The sequence below is a fragment of the Cryptomeria japonica genome, chromosome 6 (genome assembly GCF_030272615.1).
Source record: "Cryptomeria japonica chromosome 6, Sugi_1.0, whole genome shotgun sequence".
Classification (NCBI taxonomy): domain Eukaryota; kingdom Viridiplantae; phylum Streptophyta; class Pinopsida; order Cupressales; family Cupressaceae; genus Cryptomeria; species Cryptomeria japonica.
In genome coordinates, this window is record NC_081410.1 from 324,567,678 (window position 1) to 324,586,038 (window position 18,361).

Below are 18,361 nucleotides of genomic sequence, written 5' to 3' on the forward strand. Positions count from 1 at the left end.
GTGATTGGTAGAGTTGAGTCATATCAAGTTGGAAAAGTATAGAACATAGTTAGTGTTGAAGAACATATATCCAAAGATATCAAAGAAAGGTTTTCTCATTAAAATGTGTTGAATATTGTGGAATTTTTTTTTATCCTAAAGAAGAGTTAACAACTAGAGAAAAGTCTCACTAAGAAAAGAAGAAAAATAAATGAATAAATTATAGAAACAAGAAAGAAGTAGGAAAAATTAAAAAAAACTGGGTAGTTGTATTTTTTTTGACATCTTTCTAATATATGTTTACTTTTCGTAATCAAATGCTTGCAAACTTGAAAGGTTTTCTCATTGAAATGTGTTGAATATTGTAGAGAATTTTTTATCGTAGAGAAGAGTTAACAATTAGAGAAAAGGTTCATTGAAGAAAAAAGTTAAAAAAAAATGAATAAATTATAGAAACAAGAAAGAAGTAGGATTTTTTTTTAAAAAATTGGATAGTTGTATTTTTTTTACATCTCTCTAAACTATGTTTACTTTTTGTAATCAAATGCTTGTAAACTTTGAAAAATATGTTTTTAATTAATTTTAATTGAATGCCGTGAAAAAAATTATTTAATTATTAGTTATTATTTAAAATTGCTAGTAAATATAATTATCTACGCTTTATTATTATATTTTTAGTATAAAATACACTAAATGAAATTGAACCCAAAGCATCCATCATGGCACTATATTATTTCCCATCTAATAACATGGGAGATAGGTGGTGGCACTTGTCCCTCTTATATTTTCTCTATAAAACAAACCACCAAAACCCACAACGGTTCCAGGGGTGGGGAAATACAGCGCATTCCTAATAAAACAGGAAACGCAATACTAGAGCAGCAGCGACATCTATCTGCTTCTTATCTGTGCTTTAGTGGTCCACAATCTTTTTCTTCTTTGCCTACCTTCAATCTACCCTCGGCCAAATTATTGGCACTCAGTTTGTTATAAGAAATCTGGAAAGTGAAGGATATCCTCCATCAATGGAGCGAGAGGTCAATTATCGCATAAAACACTTATACCAGTTTATACTTGGTTGAATTCGATTTTATTGTAAATTTCCCTTTTTCATGAAAATGCAGGGCAAAAAGGGTGGAAGATTTGAAACGCAAAAGCAGAATGGTAGAATTGAGTCAGCCTTGGCGGAGTGCGTTAAAGAGACTGATAGCTGGAAGGAACAAGTATGTTACAAATTCAATTTCAATGCGGAAATTAAAATAGTCGTAAACCTGGTAATGGTCAGCTGAATTTCGCTAGCTCTAATGACTTCCAAATTTCGTTAATTTTAATGACCTCAAACGAGCTACGCTATCTATTATGTTACTATATGCTAATGTTCTCTGAATTAAGAACTTAGTATAATTGTTATTATACCCCACAGTTGTCTATGCCGAATCATATTCTGTGCATACGCATTCGGAGAGTACCATCGGGTTCTAGATTTTGACCAAGTACAATTTTGATGTGGACAGGCACTTAGCTGACTCTGGGCGGCTGGGTTTTGCATTTAGATTAGGGATATAGATTTTTCTGAAAACTATCAGTATGAAATGTGGCTTCTTAAGCAATCTTTTGTTTTTTTAAGTTTCTATTCGAAGGGGATAGATCTCTATATCAACTTCAAAAAACTCAGTACATCCACGGCCTAGGGTGATGATCTCTTCAGCCAGAGTATTAATTCTCTCAATTTGAGAGGCTGCGAATAGATCCCCATATAGACTAACATAATTGCCAAAGGCTACAGTGTAATAATTTTCCATGCCTTCCCGGAACAATTTCAAAGCTTCCTCCATTATCTTCTTCTTTGCCACAACATCAAAAACACCTGCAATATAACCACTTTTTGGAGTAACCTTAATTTTAACAGATTCGGTGATGACTATATCTCCTAGCTCAGGTTTGAGCAGTTTATTTGCGAACCTAGCGGCTTTGTAGTCGAGCCCAGTAGCCTGAACCACTGTGCGAAAAAATCTCTCCAGCAAGACTCCATCACGAACATGCGCTCCAGATGCGGAATCCCAACCCAAAACTTTCTGTATGGCTGGCAAGATGTAGTCTTCTTCTACAATGAATAGCCCTTGAATCTGTGTATCAGGATCCTCCTCCACACAATTACATTTGATTCCAAAATGTTTCCTTCCAGCCACAGCTATCTGCTCTTTGAATCTCAGATAGCCTAAAAGATTAAAGCCTGAGCCTCTTCTTAAAGCCTGTCGTCCATTACTCCATGGTAATATGAACTATTGAAGCCCAATTTTGAGTTTGTGGCTATTATTTTTGTCCTAGTGCGGGTCCTTTCTTACTCCAGACGTGAACCATAATCATTGGCGTGGGATTGCTCATAAACATTGCGGGTCAAATTTATTATCAGGCTGTGGAAGGCATGTCTGTATTGTCAATAAACTACTATTCTTGCATTGGAGACCATTGAAGTTCAATTAATGAATTTCTGAGTCCCTTATTGAATTGGGTTGTTAATGGTTCGATTTATTACCAGCTACTGAAGTTGGGCGAACTTCTTACAATTGCTGTGTAAGGTTATTATTTGGAAATTTTGGGCACTATATATGAATCAGTTTTGGATGGATATTTGCAGAGAAAGGTCAGCAGTTTTATTTCTGTTCTTCCCTTCTATCTAGTATGTTGGGAGTTATTCTTGTAGCTGTGCGAACATAATCATCTTTTGATTACCAAGAATCTGTTATATGTTTTGTGTGTATTGTTTGAGAAGCCATTGAATTGCAATTTATTACTTGTATTGATTACCAATGAACATGTCGAGCTTTTACAAAGGAAACATATCAGTTTCAGATGTCTGCAAACTGTTTGATAAAATGAGCAAAGGAAATATTGAGAAATTCAATCTGGAGTAGGATAGCGTTTTTATAGTGGTATCAAAGCCATATTTCATGCCAACTTGTGAGGTTTCATTAGTGACAGAGAAAGGAGATACTATCAGAAGGAACTGAAGAAAGGTTGGCAACCCCCCTCAAGTTCTCGAAGGGAAAACAATGTTTAGAATCTTGGGAATTAATCAAGATTCGTCTTACAACATTGCCAGACAAGCTGAGATCAATCCAGTTGCTGAAGATATGGGTGATAGGAGAGACAACATACCACCACATGGTGATGATGTCAAGGAAACAAGAGAAATTTTGAGAGGTCTAGCAGTCTATAACAAATGTTTTACAACAACTTATGACAACCATTCAACAAATGAACATGGGTTTTGTTGTGACCTAATCACACATCACCCCATTCCGAATGGTGACCCTCTACTTTTTTAGGTCCTCTTGGTCTTTTGGCTTTGGTTTGTTGGATCATTTCGCAGTAGTCTCGTTAGCCCTCTCTGTTTGCAAGTATTTGGGGGGTCAATTTGATCAAGTCTGCAAGTTGTTTGAGTAAATTTGGCCAAGTTTGGAATCTATTTTGTCCATTTTAGGGTTTTGCCTCTCACACTTGGATTTGAGGCCTTTGCTTTGGGGTTTTGGAAAAACTGAACATTGCATTGGAATCAAGACCCTCCAAGGAACGCGCCAGTGAAATTTGAGCGAATTCTGAACAACTTTCTATTTCTAGAAAGTTCCTATTTTTTAGGGATTTCACTGCCTCCCGGATTGTCTTCATTTTGCCAAAAATCAAACTTACTATTTTTAGCAGTTTCTATTTTTAGTGTCTCTGCATCTTGTTTTGCCCTAATCCTAACATTTTGAAGTACTTACTTTTTAAAGTAAGTCTTTTCCTGGCAGGTTCATCAACATGCAGGTTTCTTGGCATTGAAGATTGAACATTCTTGAACATTTCTAAATCTGGAAAGTTGAAAAAGCAGGCTATCTGATCGGAAAAATGGCTGTGTGGAAATCATCCCAGAAGTGGAAAGCATCCAAAATCCTCCTAAGGCAAGAAAATTCACTTCAATTCCAGATATGGCATCCTGATTTGGAAGTGGGCAAAAATGGTTAAGCTTGGATGAAAATCCAAGCAAGAATTCCTAAGGCAGTGAAATCATGCTAAAGGGAAGTGGGTGCCAGATTGAGGCCATGGATCCTCCATGGCAAATTTTTCCTTCACCCAAGTGGTTTAGTGCCCAAAAGGAAGGGAGAGTGATCAAGAGAGGGTTCCTCCACACCAATTTTTCCTCCACCATCCTTGTTTGGTGCCCAAGTCCACTTGTGAAAGATGCCGACAATTGAATGTAGCAATCTGACTTAAGTTTTCTAATTCTGAATTCTTTGGCCAGCGGTAGAAAAAATGGTTTTGTATGTTTATTTTGTGGTTTTAATATTTATGTTTTTTTGTGTTTTTGCAATGTATATATGCCTTGAAATTTAGATAATGCAATTGGAAGACAATGACAAAACATGAACTAATGACTGAAATTAAATTTTAGATTGACTGATTTTCTAACAACAATTATCAAAAGCCAATAAATAATGGAATTCATCAAAGATATGCCAAAATTGGCCTACCAGAGGTCCAACGCCTTGCCTGGAGGGTTGCTTTATTAGCTTAAATGAGTCCAGGTGTTGCTACAAGAGCTACCAATGAGTCCAGGTGCTGCTACAAGAGCTACCAATGAGTCCTAACTGCTCCAATGAGTTTTATTCCTCTAAATAATAATTACCAAAAACAAATCTAACATAAATAGACCAAACTGCTACTGTTTCCTTCAAGCCCCTAGGAGACTTCACTGAAAATGGACAATTTTCCACACTGATTTGCTCATATCTCTCTCCAATGACATCATAAGCCTGAAAGTATGATTCCAATCTTTATTCCTACTGCTGACAATGATATTTGCACAAAAAGCCCAAAGGTAAACCCTTCAATTTATTTTTTTATGAATTCCAGGCAAGTAAGGAAGTTTCGGCTGGCCCTGGAATGGTATGGTTGGCTTCAAGGAGTGGAAAGTTTGCTGTAAGAACCTCCAATCTGATCAGAACTTGCTGTCCAAACCCTCTCCTTGCTGTCTTAGCTGATAAATCACACAATTTGGTCCTCCAATGACCCAAATTACTGAAAATAGTGCCAAATCAGGTAGGGGCTACGTCCAACCTGTGAGAATAAGAGAGATTTCGTTCCCAAATCCTTACCACAACCTGCAGATCAGAATTTGCAGAATAGCTCCAGCTATGAAGATGAAAAAAATAATCCAAGAATGCCAAAAGATGAGTACCAAAATCAAATATAATAGCGCCTCCAACCTAATTGAACTCCTAAAGGCATCAAAAAAAGATTCCAATGGAATCTTTCCTCTCCCCCAGAAGTTCGATTTGCTCAAGGGTCCACATCACATTAATATTGACCACCTTTTAATAAATTACTTTTTTCACCTAGGGAGTCGTGCCATGGGAAAAGTTATAAAGTCATTTATTAAAATATAAAGTAACTTATAAGTCACTTTAATTTACTTTTTATCCAAATTTAGAAAAAAGTAATATTATAACTTAATACTATAAAGTTTTATTGAATAATTTCCCGCCAAGCTCCAAAATTGGCCAAGTATAGCTCCTCCTGGTGGACCAAACATCTCCTAACCCATCATTTGCCTGCGGAGACAGCTAACAGGCAAATCTAAGATTCTTGAGTTATCACTGAAAAAATGGGGACATTACAGTCCTCCCTTCCCTGGATTCCTTGCCCCCAAGCAACATCAAACAACCCGCTGCTCCACTTTGATAAAATTTTTCAAGCAAATCAGTTCTCGGATCCCAGACCAAGATGAAGAGTCTACAGTAGGAGCTGAAGTAGGAGAATTCGAAGTCAAACAATTCATCACACAATAAGAATAACGCTGCCACATTAAAAGTGGCCGGTGGCAATTTCAAAGTTGAAGTATGTCTGTCAAAAACCAAAGCATATATCATGTGTACCCAACACTGAAGAATTACTATGGCTCATTTTCCCATGATTATATGCATCAATACCATAACAAGAGAACCATGAATCACTGCTGTTATAAGTCTGAAAATGAGGATTGAATATTTCCTTTGTATTCATTGCTTTGTTGTCATCCAAGTTGGCGCTAACAAACATGCCCTTTGCTGTCCCTCCTCTAAAATCATATCCAATTTCATCAACATTATATGGAAGGTGACCAACATCAACTAAAAAATCAAAACTAGACAATTCCAATGTCTCCTTATTATCCGTGTGGCAAATGTTATGAATATGAAGGAGACATTTCTTAGCTTGTTGGGCTATCAATTTGGCATGTCGTGCTCTTGCCAACCAATCCTCATTCAACCTCTGGGATTGTTCTATATCAGCTGTTCCAAAGTGCACAAAATCTGATTTACTACAAGATGCACCAATATTAGCTTCCAACCAGCAAGCTGTCATTCTTTTAGGCTTGCCATCCGATGAATCTCTCAACACCACTTCCTTCCCATCCATTGAGAACTCTAACTGCATCTTATGATAATCAAATGTGTACCTACCAATGGATTGTAGCCATTGCATACCAAGAACCACATCATAATGCTCTATCGGTATCACATAGAATCATCAATTCCCAACTGAAGGCTAAGTTGAGGAACTCTCATAGTGCAACTCAAGGTATTACCACTAGCAGCTGTCACTCTAAATCCTGAAAATTTCTCAACCTGTAATCCAAATTTCTCTACAGTCTGCTCACTGAGGAAGTTGTAGGTAGCACCAGTATCTACCAAGCAATTCACTGGCTACCCTCGAAGAGTTCCTTTCAATCGAAAGGGGTAATACAAAGGTACTTCGGACAATGAGGCAATCGTAATGTTGGCAGAAGCCAATGTATCCTCATCACTTGTATCCTGCATTTGCTCATCCTCACCATCAGAAAAGACCTCTATAAGATGTGCCTTTCCTTTTTTAAGGCATCTATGACCTGGTTCCCATGGCTCTTTGCATGAGAAACACAATTTCTTCCTCCTTAATCCGTTTCGTGATTCATGATCCATCTTAGGATGAGGTGGTGCGCTGGGTAACTGTGAAGATGAACTTTGAGAAGGTTTAGAACCTTCAGAAGATTTCCTGTTATGCTGAAATGTAGAAGGTGGAGGAGAGGTATCATGGTCTAATGTAAGCTTTATGGCCTCTTGTAAAGTCTTAGGCTTTAAAGCCTTTACCAATCCTCTAAGTCTCTCATGAAGGCCCTCAATAAAAAGCATCATACTCGTCTATCAGGCATCTCAGGCACCATCACTGTTATACGCTGAAATTCATTAATATAAGACTCCACATGTCCCGACTGTTTCAAGAGAGCTGAATTCTTGTAGTATAATTCCACATCCTTCATGTCAAACTTGGCAATTAGTCTCTCTGTGAACTCTGGGTATGAATGGATAAGAGCATGATTCTAAGTGACCAATCCATGGTGCCACTAATCATATGCAACACCCTCCAAATGCAGGACAACAAACTGAATGGCTTCATTTTCAGCCATGGGTTTCAAGGATAGGTATATGTCTAGCTTATGAACCCACGCTCGTGCACTAATGGAGCCACTGCCATCAAAAGTGGATAAAGTCAGCTTATCAGTAGCTTTCTTCAGATCATTATTCCACCGTTGTGTGGGTCCCCTGTCATTCTGTCCTCTCATAGAATCACGACATTGCATACAATATTGATGCAAGGGAAATGTATCTCTAACATGTGCTGGAAGTCGAGCCCACTCATCACTGGCAGCCATAACTGTATCTTGGAAAATTATTCCATTCTGTGGATCAGCCAATGGTGGTTGATCTCTAGGAGTGAACCGAGGAAGCATAGGTCTGTAAGTTGTCCTCGTATGAGTCCTGTCTCTCCGTGGTGGGATGGATGCGCTTCCCTGGGAAGATGAAGTTCTACTGCTATCACGACTCCCTGCAGCTGAACTGTCCTGCTACAACTTCTGCGCCTTCCTCTGTGATTCCCTAAATCCATCCTATCCAGTGTGTTTTATAACCTGTTAATTGCTTGAACAATTCTTGGCTGTGATTCAGCCAAGCTCCTTATGATCTCATCAGGATTGAGTGGGTTTTGCCTTTCCTGTCTGGGAGGGCTCCTTTGTCCTTCTAGAATATCAGCCATATTAGTCTCAAATGGTGGTTCAGTGACAAAATTCAAATCCACTCTAGGTCTCCTGCGTGTGTAAAACCTGTAGGTACCAAATCTGCTTCGATGCATAGAATTTCTTCGATGACCCTCAGGTTGGCAGGATCATCGCTCTGATACCACTGAAAGATGTCGACTACTAAATGTAGCGATCTGACTTATGTTTTCTAATTCTGAATTCTTTGGCCAGCGGTAGAAAAAATTGGTTTTGTATGTTTGTTTTGTGGTTTTATGCTTTTTTGTGTTTTTGCAATGTATATATGCCTTGAAATTTAGATAATGCAATTGGAAGACAATGACAAAACATGAACTAATGACTGAAATTAAATTTCAGATTGACTGATTTTCTAACAATTATCAAAAGCCAATAAATAATGGAATTCATCAAAGATATGCCAAAATTGGTCTACCAGAGGTCCAACGCCTTGCCTGGAGGGTTGCTTTATTAGCTTAAATGAGTCTAGGTGCTGCTACAGGAGCTACCAATGAGTCCTAACTGTTCCAATGAGTTTTATTCCTCCAAGTAATAATCACCAAAAACAAATCTAACATAAATAGACCAAACTGCTACTGTTTCCTTCAAGCCCCTAGGAGACTTCACTGAAAATGGACAATTTTCCACACTGATTTGCTCATATCTCTCTCCAATGACACCATAAGCCTGAAAGAATGATTCCAATCTTTATTCCTATTGCTGACAATGATATTTGCACAAAAAACCCAAAGGTAAACCCTTCAATTTATTTTTTATGAATTCCATTCAAGTAAGGAAGGTACGACTGGCCTTGGAATGGTATGGCTGGCTTCAAGGAGTGGAAAGCTTGCTGTAAGAACCTCCAATCTGATCAGAACTTGCTGTCCCAACCCTCTCCTCGCTGTCTTAGCTGATAAATCACACAATTTGGTCCTCCAATGACCCGAATTACTGAAAATAGTGCCAAATCAGGTAGGGGCTACGCCCAACTTGTGAGAATAAGGGAGATTTCGTTGTCAAATCCTTACCACAACCTACAGATCTGAATTTGCAGAATAGCTCCAGCTATGAAGATGAAGAAAATAATCCAAGAATGCCAAAAGATGAGTACCAAAACCAAATATAATAGCCTCCAAACCTAATTGAACTCCTAAAGGCATCAAAAGAAGATTCCAATGGAATCTTTCCTCCCCCATAAGTTCGATTTGCTTAAGGGTCCACATCACATTAAAATTGACCACCATTTAATAAATTACTTTTTTCACCTAGGGAGTCGTGCCATGGGAAAAGTTATAAAGTCATTTATTAAAATATAAAGTAACTTATAGGTCACCTTAATTTACTTTTTCCAAATCTAGAAAAAAGTAACTTTATAACTTAATATTATAAAGTTTTATTGAATAATTTCCCACCAAGCTCCAAAATTGGCTAAGTATAGCTCCTCTTGGTGGACCAAACATCTCCTAACCCATCATTTGCCTGCGAAGACAACTAACAGGCAAATCTAAGATTCTTGAGCTATCACTGAAAAAATGGGGTCATTACAACTTGAGGGCACTAAGAGAGGGGGGTCATGGAAAACTCGTCAAGGTCAAAATTCCTTCACTCCTTGGAAATGGCGCCTAGGTTGGAAGAAGAGCGCTAGGAGAGGGGGGTCATGGAAAAGCAAGAAATTCAAGAAATTCTTCCACCCTAGCATTTTAGCACCCAAGTCAGGTGTGTAGCGCCCAAAAGGGGTGTCATGGAAAAAGTGCTCAAAGGCAAAATTCCTCCATTGCAGTGTTTTAGCGCCCAAGGCCAGTTGAGGGCACCAAATGGAGGGGGTCATGGAAAATCAACAAGCATTCAAAATTCCTCCATCATGCCTAAATAGCGCCCAAGTCAAGTGTGGGGGCACCAAAATGAGGGTATCAAGGAATGGTCAACCTAGTCAAACTCCTCCATGACATAAATTCCATGTCCAAGTTTGAAGAGCAAATTCCCCGTGGGAAAAAAAATGAAAAATTCATTTTCGGGCATGAAAATTCATCCAAATTTCAATTTTTTTTCAGATTTGTAAGTGAGAGAATTTTCTCTCTCTTGGGTTGGACCTTGGAACTCAAAATTGGAAAAATCCGTAAAAAATAGGAAATGTTGAAAATTGATGAAAAAGCTTCCCTAGAACAAGGTGAATTCAAAATTTCAAGAAAATTCTTCTTGGATAAAGTTATCTCTCTCCAAGGATTTCTTACCAAGTGGATGGATAGTAAAAATCTCCAGTAAATCTTTCAAATATTCCTGGAAAATTCAAAATGGAAAGTTGGTGAGTTGGCTACATAAAAAGAAAGAATATTCCAAGTTATGACGCACAACTCAAGGAATTAATGGAAAATTCCATTTTGAAAATCAAGGATAATGGCGGGACCCGTTTGCATGGCAGGTCGAAAAGGAAAGTATGACGCATCATTAAAACAACTGGTCTTTCACCAACTTGGCAACTTGATGGAAGAATTCTATTTAAACCATCAAACACAATTCATTTCTCACATTCGAATTTGGAGAAAGTTGAAGTTGGAGAGAAGTGGCGACATTCAAAGTTGAAGAATTCTTTTTTATTCCTTTCAAGAAACTTTGTTCATGGAGGTTCTAATTTATTCCTAATAAGGAATTTTCCGGCTAGTACTTCTCCGCCATTTTATTTTTAATGATGATTTTAATGTTGATTTATTTCTGGTTTTTTAGGAATGGCGGAGGTAGCAGCTATTTCCAGGCAGGCACAGATTTAAAACGAGTTGAAGGGATTCCTTCCATAATCCAAAATTGTGTCCAAGTGGAAGGAAATCAGCAACACCAATCTAGGGACTTTCAACTTAGCTGCCTTCCGGATTAGATTGTTTGGAACAGCTAGATATGCTCCATCGCCCATTGCTACCAGAATTTTTAAAAGTGGTATTGTCGCGGCAGCTGGTTTCCCTCCATCTATCTAGTGTCCAAAATTAATTTTGGAATGTGCGAAGCATTAGAATCCGGAGAGAAGGGCAATTCTAACGTCAGGCAGAAAGCTTCTGCCAACCTGACTCCAAAAGTTATAGGGGAGACCTTTGGAATTCCAGCTGGTCATTCCATGATCTACAAGACTAAGGATAGAGCTAAGGCAGTATATGATGCAGGTCCAAATAGATGTGCTAAAATGATCAACAAGAATTGGATGCAGAGGCCAAGAACTCACATTTCAAAGATGCCCGAGCAATTCACGATTTTTGAATTCACGCAAGAGTATGTGGACTTATTGATGATGTCGAGCAGAATTATGGGGTGTCCGCATGCCATCAATTTTGAAACGTGGATGTTCTTCTTCATTGGTGAAATCATGAACGCCAGTGGGATAGTGGATTGGGCTAGATTAATTAGCCATTATGTGCATGAATAGTTGAAAAATCTTAAGGAAAAGAAGACCCAATCCTTCTACATGAGCTCATATGTGATTTATGCACTCGCAAGGATGGGTGGCTTTGATGGCTTGCCAAGAAATGGGCCCATAAGATGTGGACCAATGCAGTTGAATGTTCATGAATGTTATCCTCAGCTGCACTTATATAACACCAGTTCATTCAAATTGGTGAATGAAACTTTCACTATGTACTTAACCAGGTTGATGTAGAATGAACTTCATACGAGAGTATCACCAGAAGCTAGAGTGCTAGTAAGAAAGTTAGGAGCCTTGTGCATTCAATTTCTGAAATTCACTTACATTCAGACACAAGGATTCTCCTACTAGACACATAAGTTACCGATATATCCGTCAGACAAACTGGTGTTGCTAGAGCTCATAAGACAATTGATAGCGTACGACCAGATTCAGAAAAAGAAAAGGAAGCTGTCTATACAATTCTTTATTGTCCTTGGTGATTGTGGAATTGTGCCCAAACTTGGCAGTAGCTGAAAAGGCAGTGGATGAATTGGCATTCGACCAATTAGCATTCTACACATCTAGACCTTACTTCGATCCATATAATAAAATCCAGAAGGTAGCTGGAATAAAGTTTGTACACAAGTTTCACCTGGAAGATTTTTGGGCTAGTGCCAAGGATGATCTTGAGGTTAGCATGAAGATGTTTTCCAGATTACCCCTTAACATGATCAGGATTGGTGAAAAAACTCAAGTCTCGGATCAAGTGAAAGAAGATCCAAATTTAGTGCAACTAGAATTTGAAAATGTGAAAAACCAACCCATCTAGCTTCCGGATTGGTCAGAACCTAAAGTAGATGATCTAGGCACTTTGGGTAGATTAATTCTGAAGTTCACCAGGCATTGGATCGATCAGTATGTCAGGACCAAAGAAATGAGACTCGGACTTAGCTCGGACTCGGCAAGGCCGACTCGGACTCGGACTCGGACTCGGGACTCGGCGTCAGACTCGGCTCCAGACTTGGCTGGACTCAAGAAAGTGAAAAACTCAAGAAATTTAGAGATTTTTAAAGATTTAAAACTTGTTTCAGACACCCTTTATTGAATACACCTTAAAGACAAAAACATCATTAAACTCGGCTCATTTGATTACATACACAAGTATACATCAATCACATAAGCATAAACGCAAATTGTAGCTGAAGAAAATAAGAAACATAGATATATAAATATTGTCAAATGTATACAATATTACAAAACTCATGGAATAAAAAATCCATGTCATCATATGATCATCATCAAATGTTTCATACAAATACCAAAGGTAAATAGTAAATACTAAATACAACTACAAGTGTACAAGCCTATGGCTTAGACGGCCGTGCACCCTCTCGCCCTGGCCCCCTGCGAAGGCGTTTAAAGTAGGTCCTGGATGATTCAGCAGCCATAGTCGCTCCCCGTGACACCATGCCATGCTCACCAACATCAAGAACGGCTGTGTCATGCTCACCAACATCAGGAACAGCTGTGTCACTCTTAGTCTCACTATTTCCTGTCTCTGCTCGTGCTCTCTGCTCCTCCTCTGCCATAGCTACAGCCTCAGCCTCTATATCTACCTGGTCGATCCAATCAATGTCATCATCACTAAATACAGCTGTAGGAGTCCCAAGAGCTGTCTGATTCTCATTGGCCCACTCTGCTTCAAGATCAACCTCATCTAGAATGATAGGAGACATGTCAACTATTGCATTCTTTCTCATTCTCAGGCGGAGGTTGTAGTGAACAAAGACGAGATCATTCATCTTCTCCACAGATAATCTATTGCGCCTCTTGAAGTGTATGTGCTCAAACATACTCCAATTGCGCTCACAACCTGATGCGCTGCATGGTTGGCTCAAGATACGAATGGCCAACTTCTGAACATTTGGTGTCTCTCGGCCAAAAAAGTTTGACCGATGATCAGAGTTTGAAATGAGAAAAATAAATAAAATTAGTCTCACTCATGAACTCATTTAACAAGTTACTATATAGTATTGAATAAAACTAAAATTAAGCCTAACAATTTATTTTTACCTGGCATCATAGTTGTCCTACCGTCTTTGGCGACAGGACGAGAGAAGGTCTCCCCTTGTGCATCTGAGAATATCTGTAGCTCTCGAAAAAGGTCTATCTGAGAAGTACCAGCAGGTCCCATCTTCTCCATGATTGCATATAGCCCATTAAGGACCTCCACATCAGCCTTGAAAGAAGGGATAAAACGGAATGCCGGATTCAGATAATAGGTTGCCGCATGGATGGGCCTATGTAGCTGATGATGCCATCTCCTATCAATGATCTCCCAAATGGTACCATACTTGCTCTCATCTGCTCCATAGACGAATCTGATGGCCTCCTTCGCCCTATCCATGCCCTCATATATATAGCCCATTGCGGGCTTATCTCCATCCGCAACTCGCAACAAAACCACCAAGGGCTTAACAAACTGCAAAATTGAAAATATTGTGTAATTTAGAAAAATGAGCAAATAAGAGAATACATATAATAAGTTATAAAACATGAAGCTAAATTGTAGAATTTATAAAAAAATTACCTTCACTATCTCATCACAAGGGACCCAAAAGCCTTGCTCATCAAAAATGCAGTCTGCCATCTCTATCCCTGCAGGGGTGGTAGCATAGGATGAAGAAGACCACTCCTCACCAACAATCATACGTCTCAAGGCAGACTTAGACCTAAGCATGGACTGCAATGTGAGGAAGTTTGTGGCAAATCTTGTGATTCCTAGACGATGCAACTCCTTCTGCTCTGTGTATTGTCTCATAAGAGCCAACACCCATGAATGATTATATACAAATTTGCAGACATTTCTTGCCCTTTCTACACATCTCTTGACCCATGGGATTTTTCCAATATCCTCCAACATGAGGTCAATGCAATGAGCAGCACATGGAGTCCAAACTATAGATGGGTGCCTCTCCATCAATAGTCTACCTGCAGCAACATAATTTGTTGCATTGTAAATTGTAATTAATGGAGGTACAAACTACAAGATAGTAATTAATTTGCAAACAAAATTAGTTTGTAATCAAAAGTTTACCCGCAGCAACATAATTTGCTGCATTGTCGGTCACCACCTGTACCACGTTCTCCTCACCCACATCTTCAATCACCTCCTCTATCTGCTCACATAGGTAGGTGGCATTCTTGCAATGGGCGGAGGCATCAATGGACTTGATGAAAACGGTGCCCCCTGAAATAAAAAAATAAAGCTAGGTCAATGATCATTCAATAAACCATTAGATAAAAAATAAAAAATTAAAAACTATATGAAACTAAAATTAATCAATCACCTGCGGAAGAAACACGAAAATTAAGGAGAGTTCTATTTCTCCTATCCGTCCAACCATCAGTCATGATGGTGCAACCTTTAGTGCTCCATATGTGGGGTTGTTCATCTAAATCCTTTTTCACATCATCCACCATTTGAGACAAAATGGGTCCCCTCAAATCACTCTCACTAGGGGCTTTGAACCCCGCTCCGCATATGGTAATGGCATCAACCATTTGTTGCCAATAAGGAGACCTGTCGCAAAGAAACTCAATGAGATAAGTTAAGTATAAAAATTCAATGAGATAAGTTAAGTATAAAAATTAAAACAATCAAAGTTATCAAACATAAAAGTTAGTAAAACATTCACCTGGCTACAAAGAATGGAATACAGTTGTAGCTCCAAAACCTGCCAATTGCCATTTTAGCAGCATCATGGACCTCCTTGTTCCAACCCATGCCCTCAAGCGACGGTTGGGACCCAGGAGTAGTGCGAGGCACAAAGAAGGAATCCAACCTAGATTTACGAATCCTAGGTCCAATGGTAACATTCCCACTACAACTACTAGTGGTAGGAGCATAAGAAGTGGCGGTGGCACTGCCACTTATAGAAGCAGAAGCAGAAACAGAAGCACCAACAGTAGCAAACTGAGTGGGATGATATGGAGGTAAGGAAGAAGGGCCTCCAACACAACCTAACTGTGTCCCTCTTCCTAAAACTGTCTCTCTCCCAATGGCCGCTCGATCCTCCTTTTGTTTCTTTTTTCTTTCAATCTTCTCAACCATTACATAACAATCACGTATGGCCTCAGAGACTGCTTTTAGGCATGGTTCGGCATCATGTCCACGCACACTAGCAATATGGTATTTCAGCCTATATATACCTCCATGGAATATTGTTTTGCAAAACATACATTTTGTTTGCCCCTTTCCTTGCCCTGGAAAATCCTCATGATATTTCCAAGCAGGGTCCTTTCTCATGGGGGGTCTAGAAGCTGAAGTAGACATTTTAGGATAGTTTTGTGAAACTTGAAGTTGAGGCAAATAATAAAGTGAAGTTTGCTGCAATAAAACATTTCAAATACAAAATAAAATTAATACATACATTCAAAAAAACTAAAGTAGGGTTTGTAAATTTTTAAAAAAAAAAATTGTAGGGTTTGTCAAACCCTACAATTTAAAAAAAAATAAATTTACAAACCCTACATACAACCCTACATAGTACAACTACATACTACATGCTACATACAAATTACAAACATACAAAAGATCTTGCATGTAAGAAAATGTAAAACTTTCAAAATAAATGAATAGAAAATGGAATTTTTGCATATAAGAAACAAAATAATGTTAAAAAAAACAATCTTACCTCTTACAACAAGCTTGAAATGAGCTGCAAAATCTTCCTATCCAACTCTTGATGCACCAAATCGAAACACAATGCAGCTCCAATGTGACAAATTGAAGAAAACTTGAGTTTCCTCCTTGCTGGTTTTTCTTCTATGCACCCTTGTTTTTCTTCCCAACTCACTTTACTCTTCCTTTTTTTGCAAGTTAATGAAATGAAAGTCACTTTTAGGGCTAGAAGACAATTAACATTAAAAAACGGATTTAAAAAAACTTTCCAAACTAATTTTTTTTTGACTTTTAACTTATGCCAACACCGGCTGAGTCTAGGGCTCGGGACTCACCGAGTTTGGCGAGTTTGGGCCAAACTCGCCAACTCGGCGAGTTTGGCGAGTTTACTCGCCAGACTCGGCCGAGTCCGAGTCCAAGCCCCTGGGACTCGGCTGGCCTGACTCGGACTCGGACTCGTTGAGTCTGGGTGATTTCGGGTGAGTCCCGTTTCTCTGGTCAGGACCTTGAAGGAAGGAAATGTCTACCTGAGCTACCAATTGATGGGAAAGCTGGATTCCTGCAGTGAGGCCACAGAGCATCATCACAAGCCCAAGACAAGGAAGGAGAAATTCAGCAAGAAGGCGCTAGACCTAGTGAGGGAAAGAATGCTCCAAAGAGGCCTAGGACAAGGAAAAGGAAGCCCAGCCGAATATTCAGGAGGGAGTCCAGCCAAATGTTCAACTGGAAAGCCAACCCGATGTTAACCAAGAGGTCCATGAGGAAGAACCGCAACAAAAAAGGGCAAGGATGGAAGAAGTTCAATCTCCAGCTAGTTCTTCTAGTGTGCGAGAGGTAGAAATGTTCGCATAGGAAAATCCAGTGAATCCACCATAGAGAAATTTCCTTGATAGTGCGCCTGCGTAGGATGTTCTTAGCATCAACACTTCACACAGGCCAACTCAGCCAGGAGGTCTAAGGCAAGAACTTCCCTCCCATCCAGAAGAGCCACACTAGGATAGTTTCATAGAAACAATCCTTGGAGAAATGGAGGAAGCTTCACAACAGCAGGTACATACGGAAATTTAGGATCAGTCGACAACTGCTTTAGATTGGCTAAGAGATAGATTAAAAAGAGAACCATGAAAGGAAGTGGATCCAACACAGGAGTTGGAAGAACTTCTGAGAAGAATGGATAAACTAGCGGAAAAGAAGGTCGCCCGAAAGTTTTCCAAAATCACAAGAGATGAGTTTGGATCTAGGACTTTACATTTAGCTGAGCCTGCAGTGGGCAAGGATAGAAATGAAATCACACCAGATGATTATGTAATGAGAGAAGTTGATTTGGGGCTTGCTTCCATGACACAGGGGGTGGAAGAATTTGAAGGATCTTCCTTGACTATGAAAGAAAAAATGCAAAAGATGAAGAAAATTTGTAGAAGGTTGAAATGTGAAAATAGAGCCTTATGCGAATATGTCAAGAGTTTCAAACATTCACTTAGGGGGGAAGATCCGTCCTTTGTTCCTCCTTTCTCTCTTCCTAAAGAATCCGTTGATGTTGCTGAAAAGATTAGGAAAATTGCCCAGTATTCTAAGGAATGGGCGGAGGATGTTTTCATTGCAACTGGAAAATTCATTGAATCTGGCTAGCCTTAATTCTAGACTTGTTGCCCTCTTGAACTGGCTAGAAGTTGCGGAGAGTTTGTGGGAAGATGCACACATTTATCAGTACCTGAATATTCCGTGACTTAGGGCATTGATGAAGGTTCCTAAGCAAACACTGATAGATGGGAAGGTGATTCAAGAGAACGAGATCCATGACTTCCCACAATGGTTTTGTGCCGTCTGCACTGGAAGGGAAGCCTACAAAAGATTCAACGTGGAGTCTTTAACTTTGAAAGACTTAATTATAGGGTTACAAGAGGAAATTCTCAACGCAGTTGAGACATTATTTGCAAGGAAGTTGAATGAGGGCGGAGTGACAGTAAATTTCCTAAGGGCCCAGTTGCATGAATTTTTCTTTGTGGGATCATTTTCCAAGGCACACTTGGAAAATGTTTCCTTATTTTCTAGCACTATGCGGAGGACATAGGAAGTGGTAGTAGAATGGGAGAAGTTTTTCTCCAAATGTGAAGAAGAAATCCCCTTGATGGAGTTCGGGATAGAGTGTGCCAAGTGTCTATGTGGCTGAATTAGAGGCCATCTTCGCCAAATTCATTGCTTATGCGATTAATGAACGAGA

At 39.2% G+C, this 18,361-nt stretch overlaps 1 protein-coding gene across 3 annotated transcripts in view; it reads left to right on the forward strand.

Annotated features, from left to right (window-relative positions):
- The first annotated feature begins 757 nt into the window (after positions 1–757).
- Positions 758–18,361, forward strand: part of LOC131044140 (uncharacterized) — a 59,560-nt gene continuing 41,956 nt past the window's right edge. Inside the window, exons 1-2 of one of the 3 annotated variants that reach the window (XM_057977404.2) lie at positions 758–1,016; positions 1,104–1,253. In XM_057977404.2, coding sequence (XP_057833387.1) covers positions 1,005–1,016; positions 1,104–1,253 — 162 coding nt within the window. In that variant the 5' untranslated portion in view covers positions 758–1,004. The other 2 variants (XM_057977411.2, XM_057977417.2) reach the window with 2 other exon arrangements.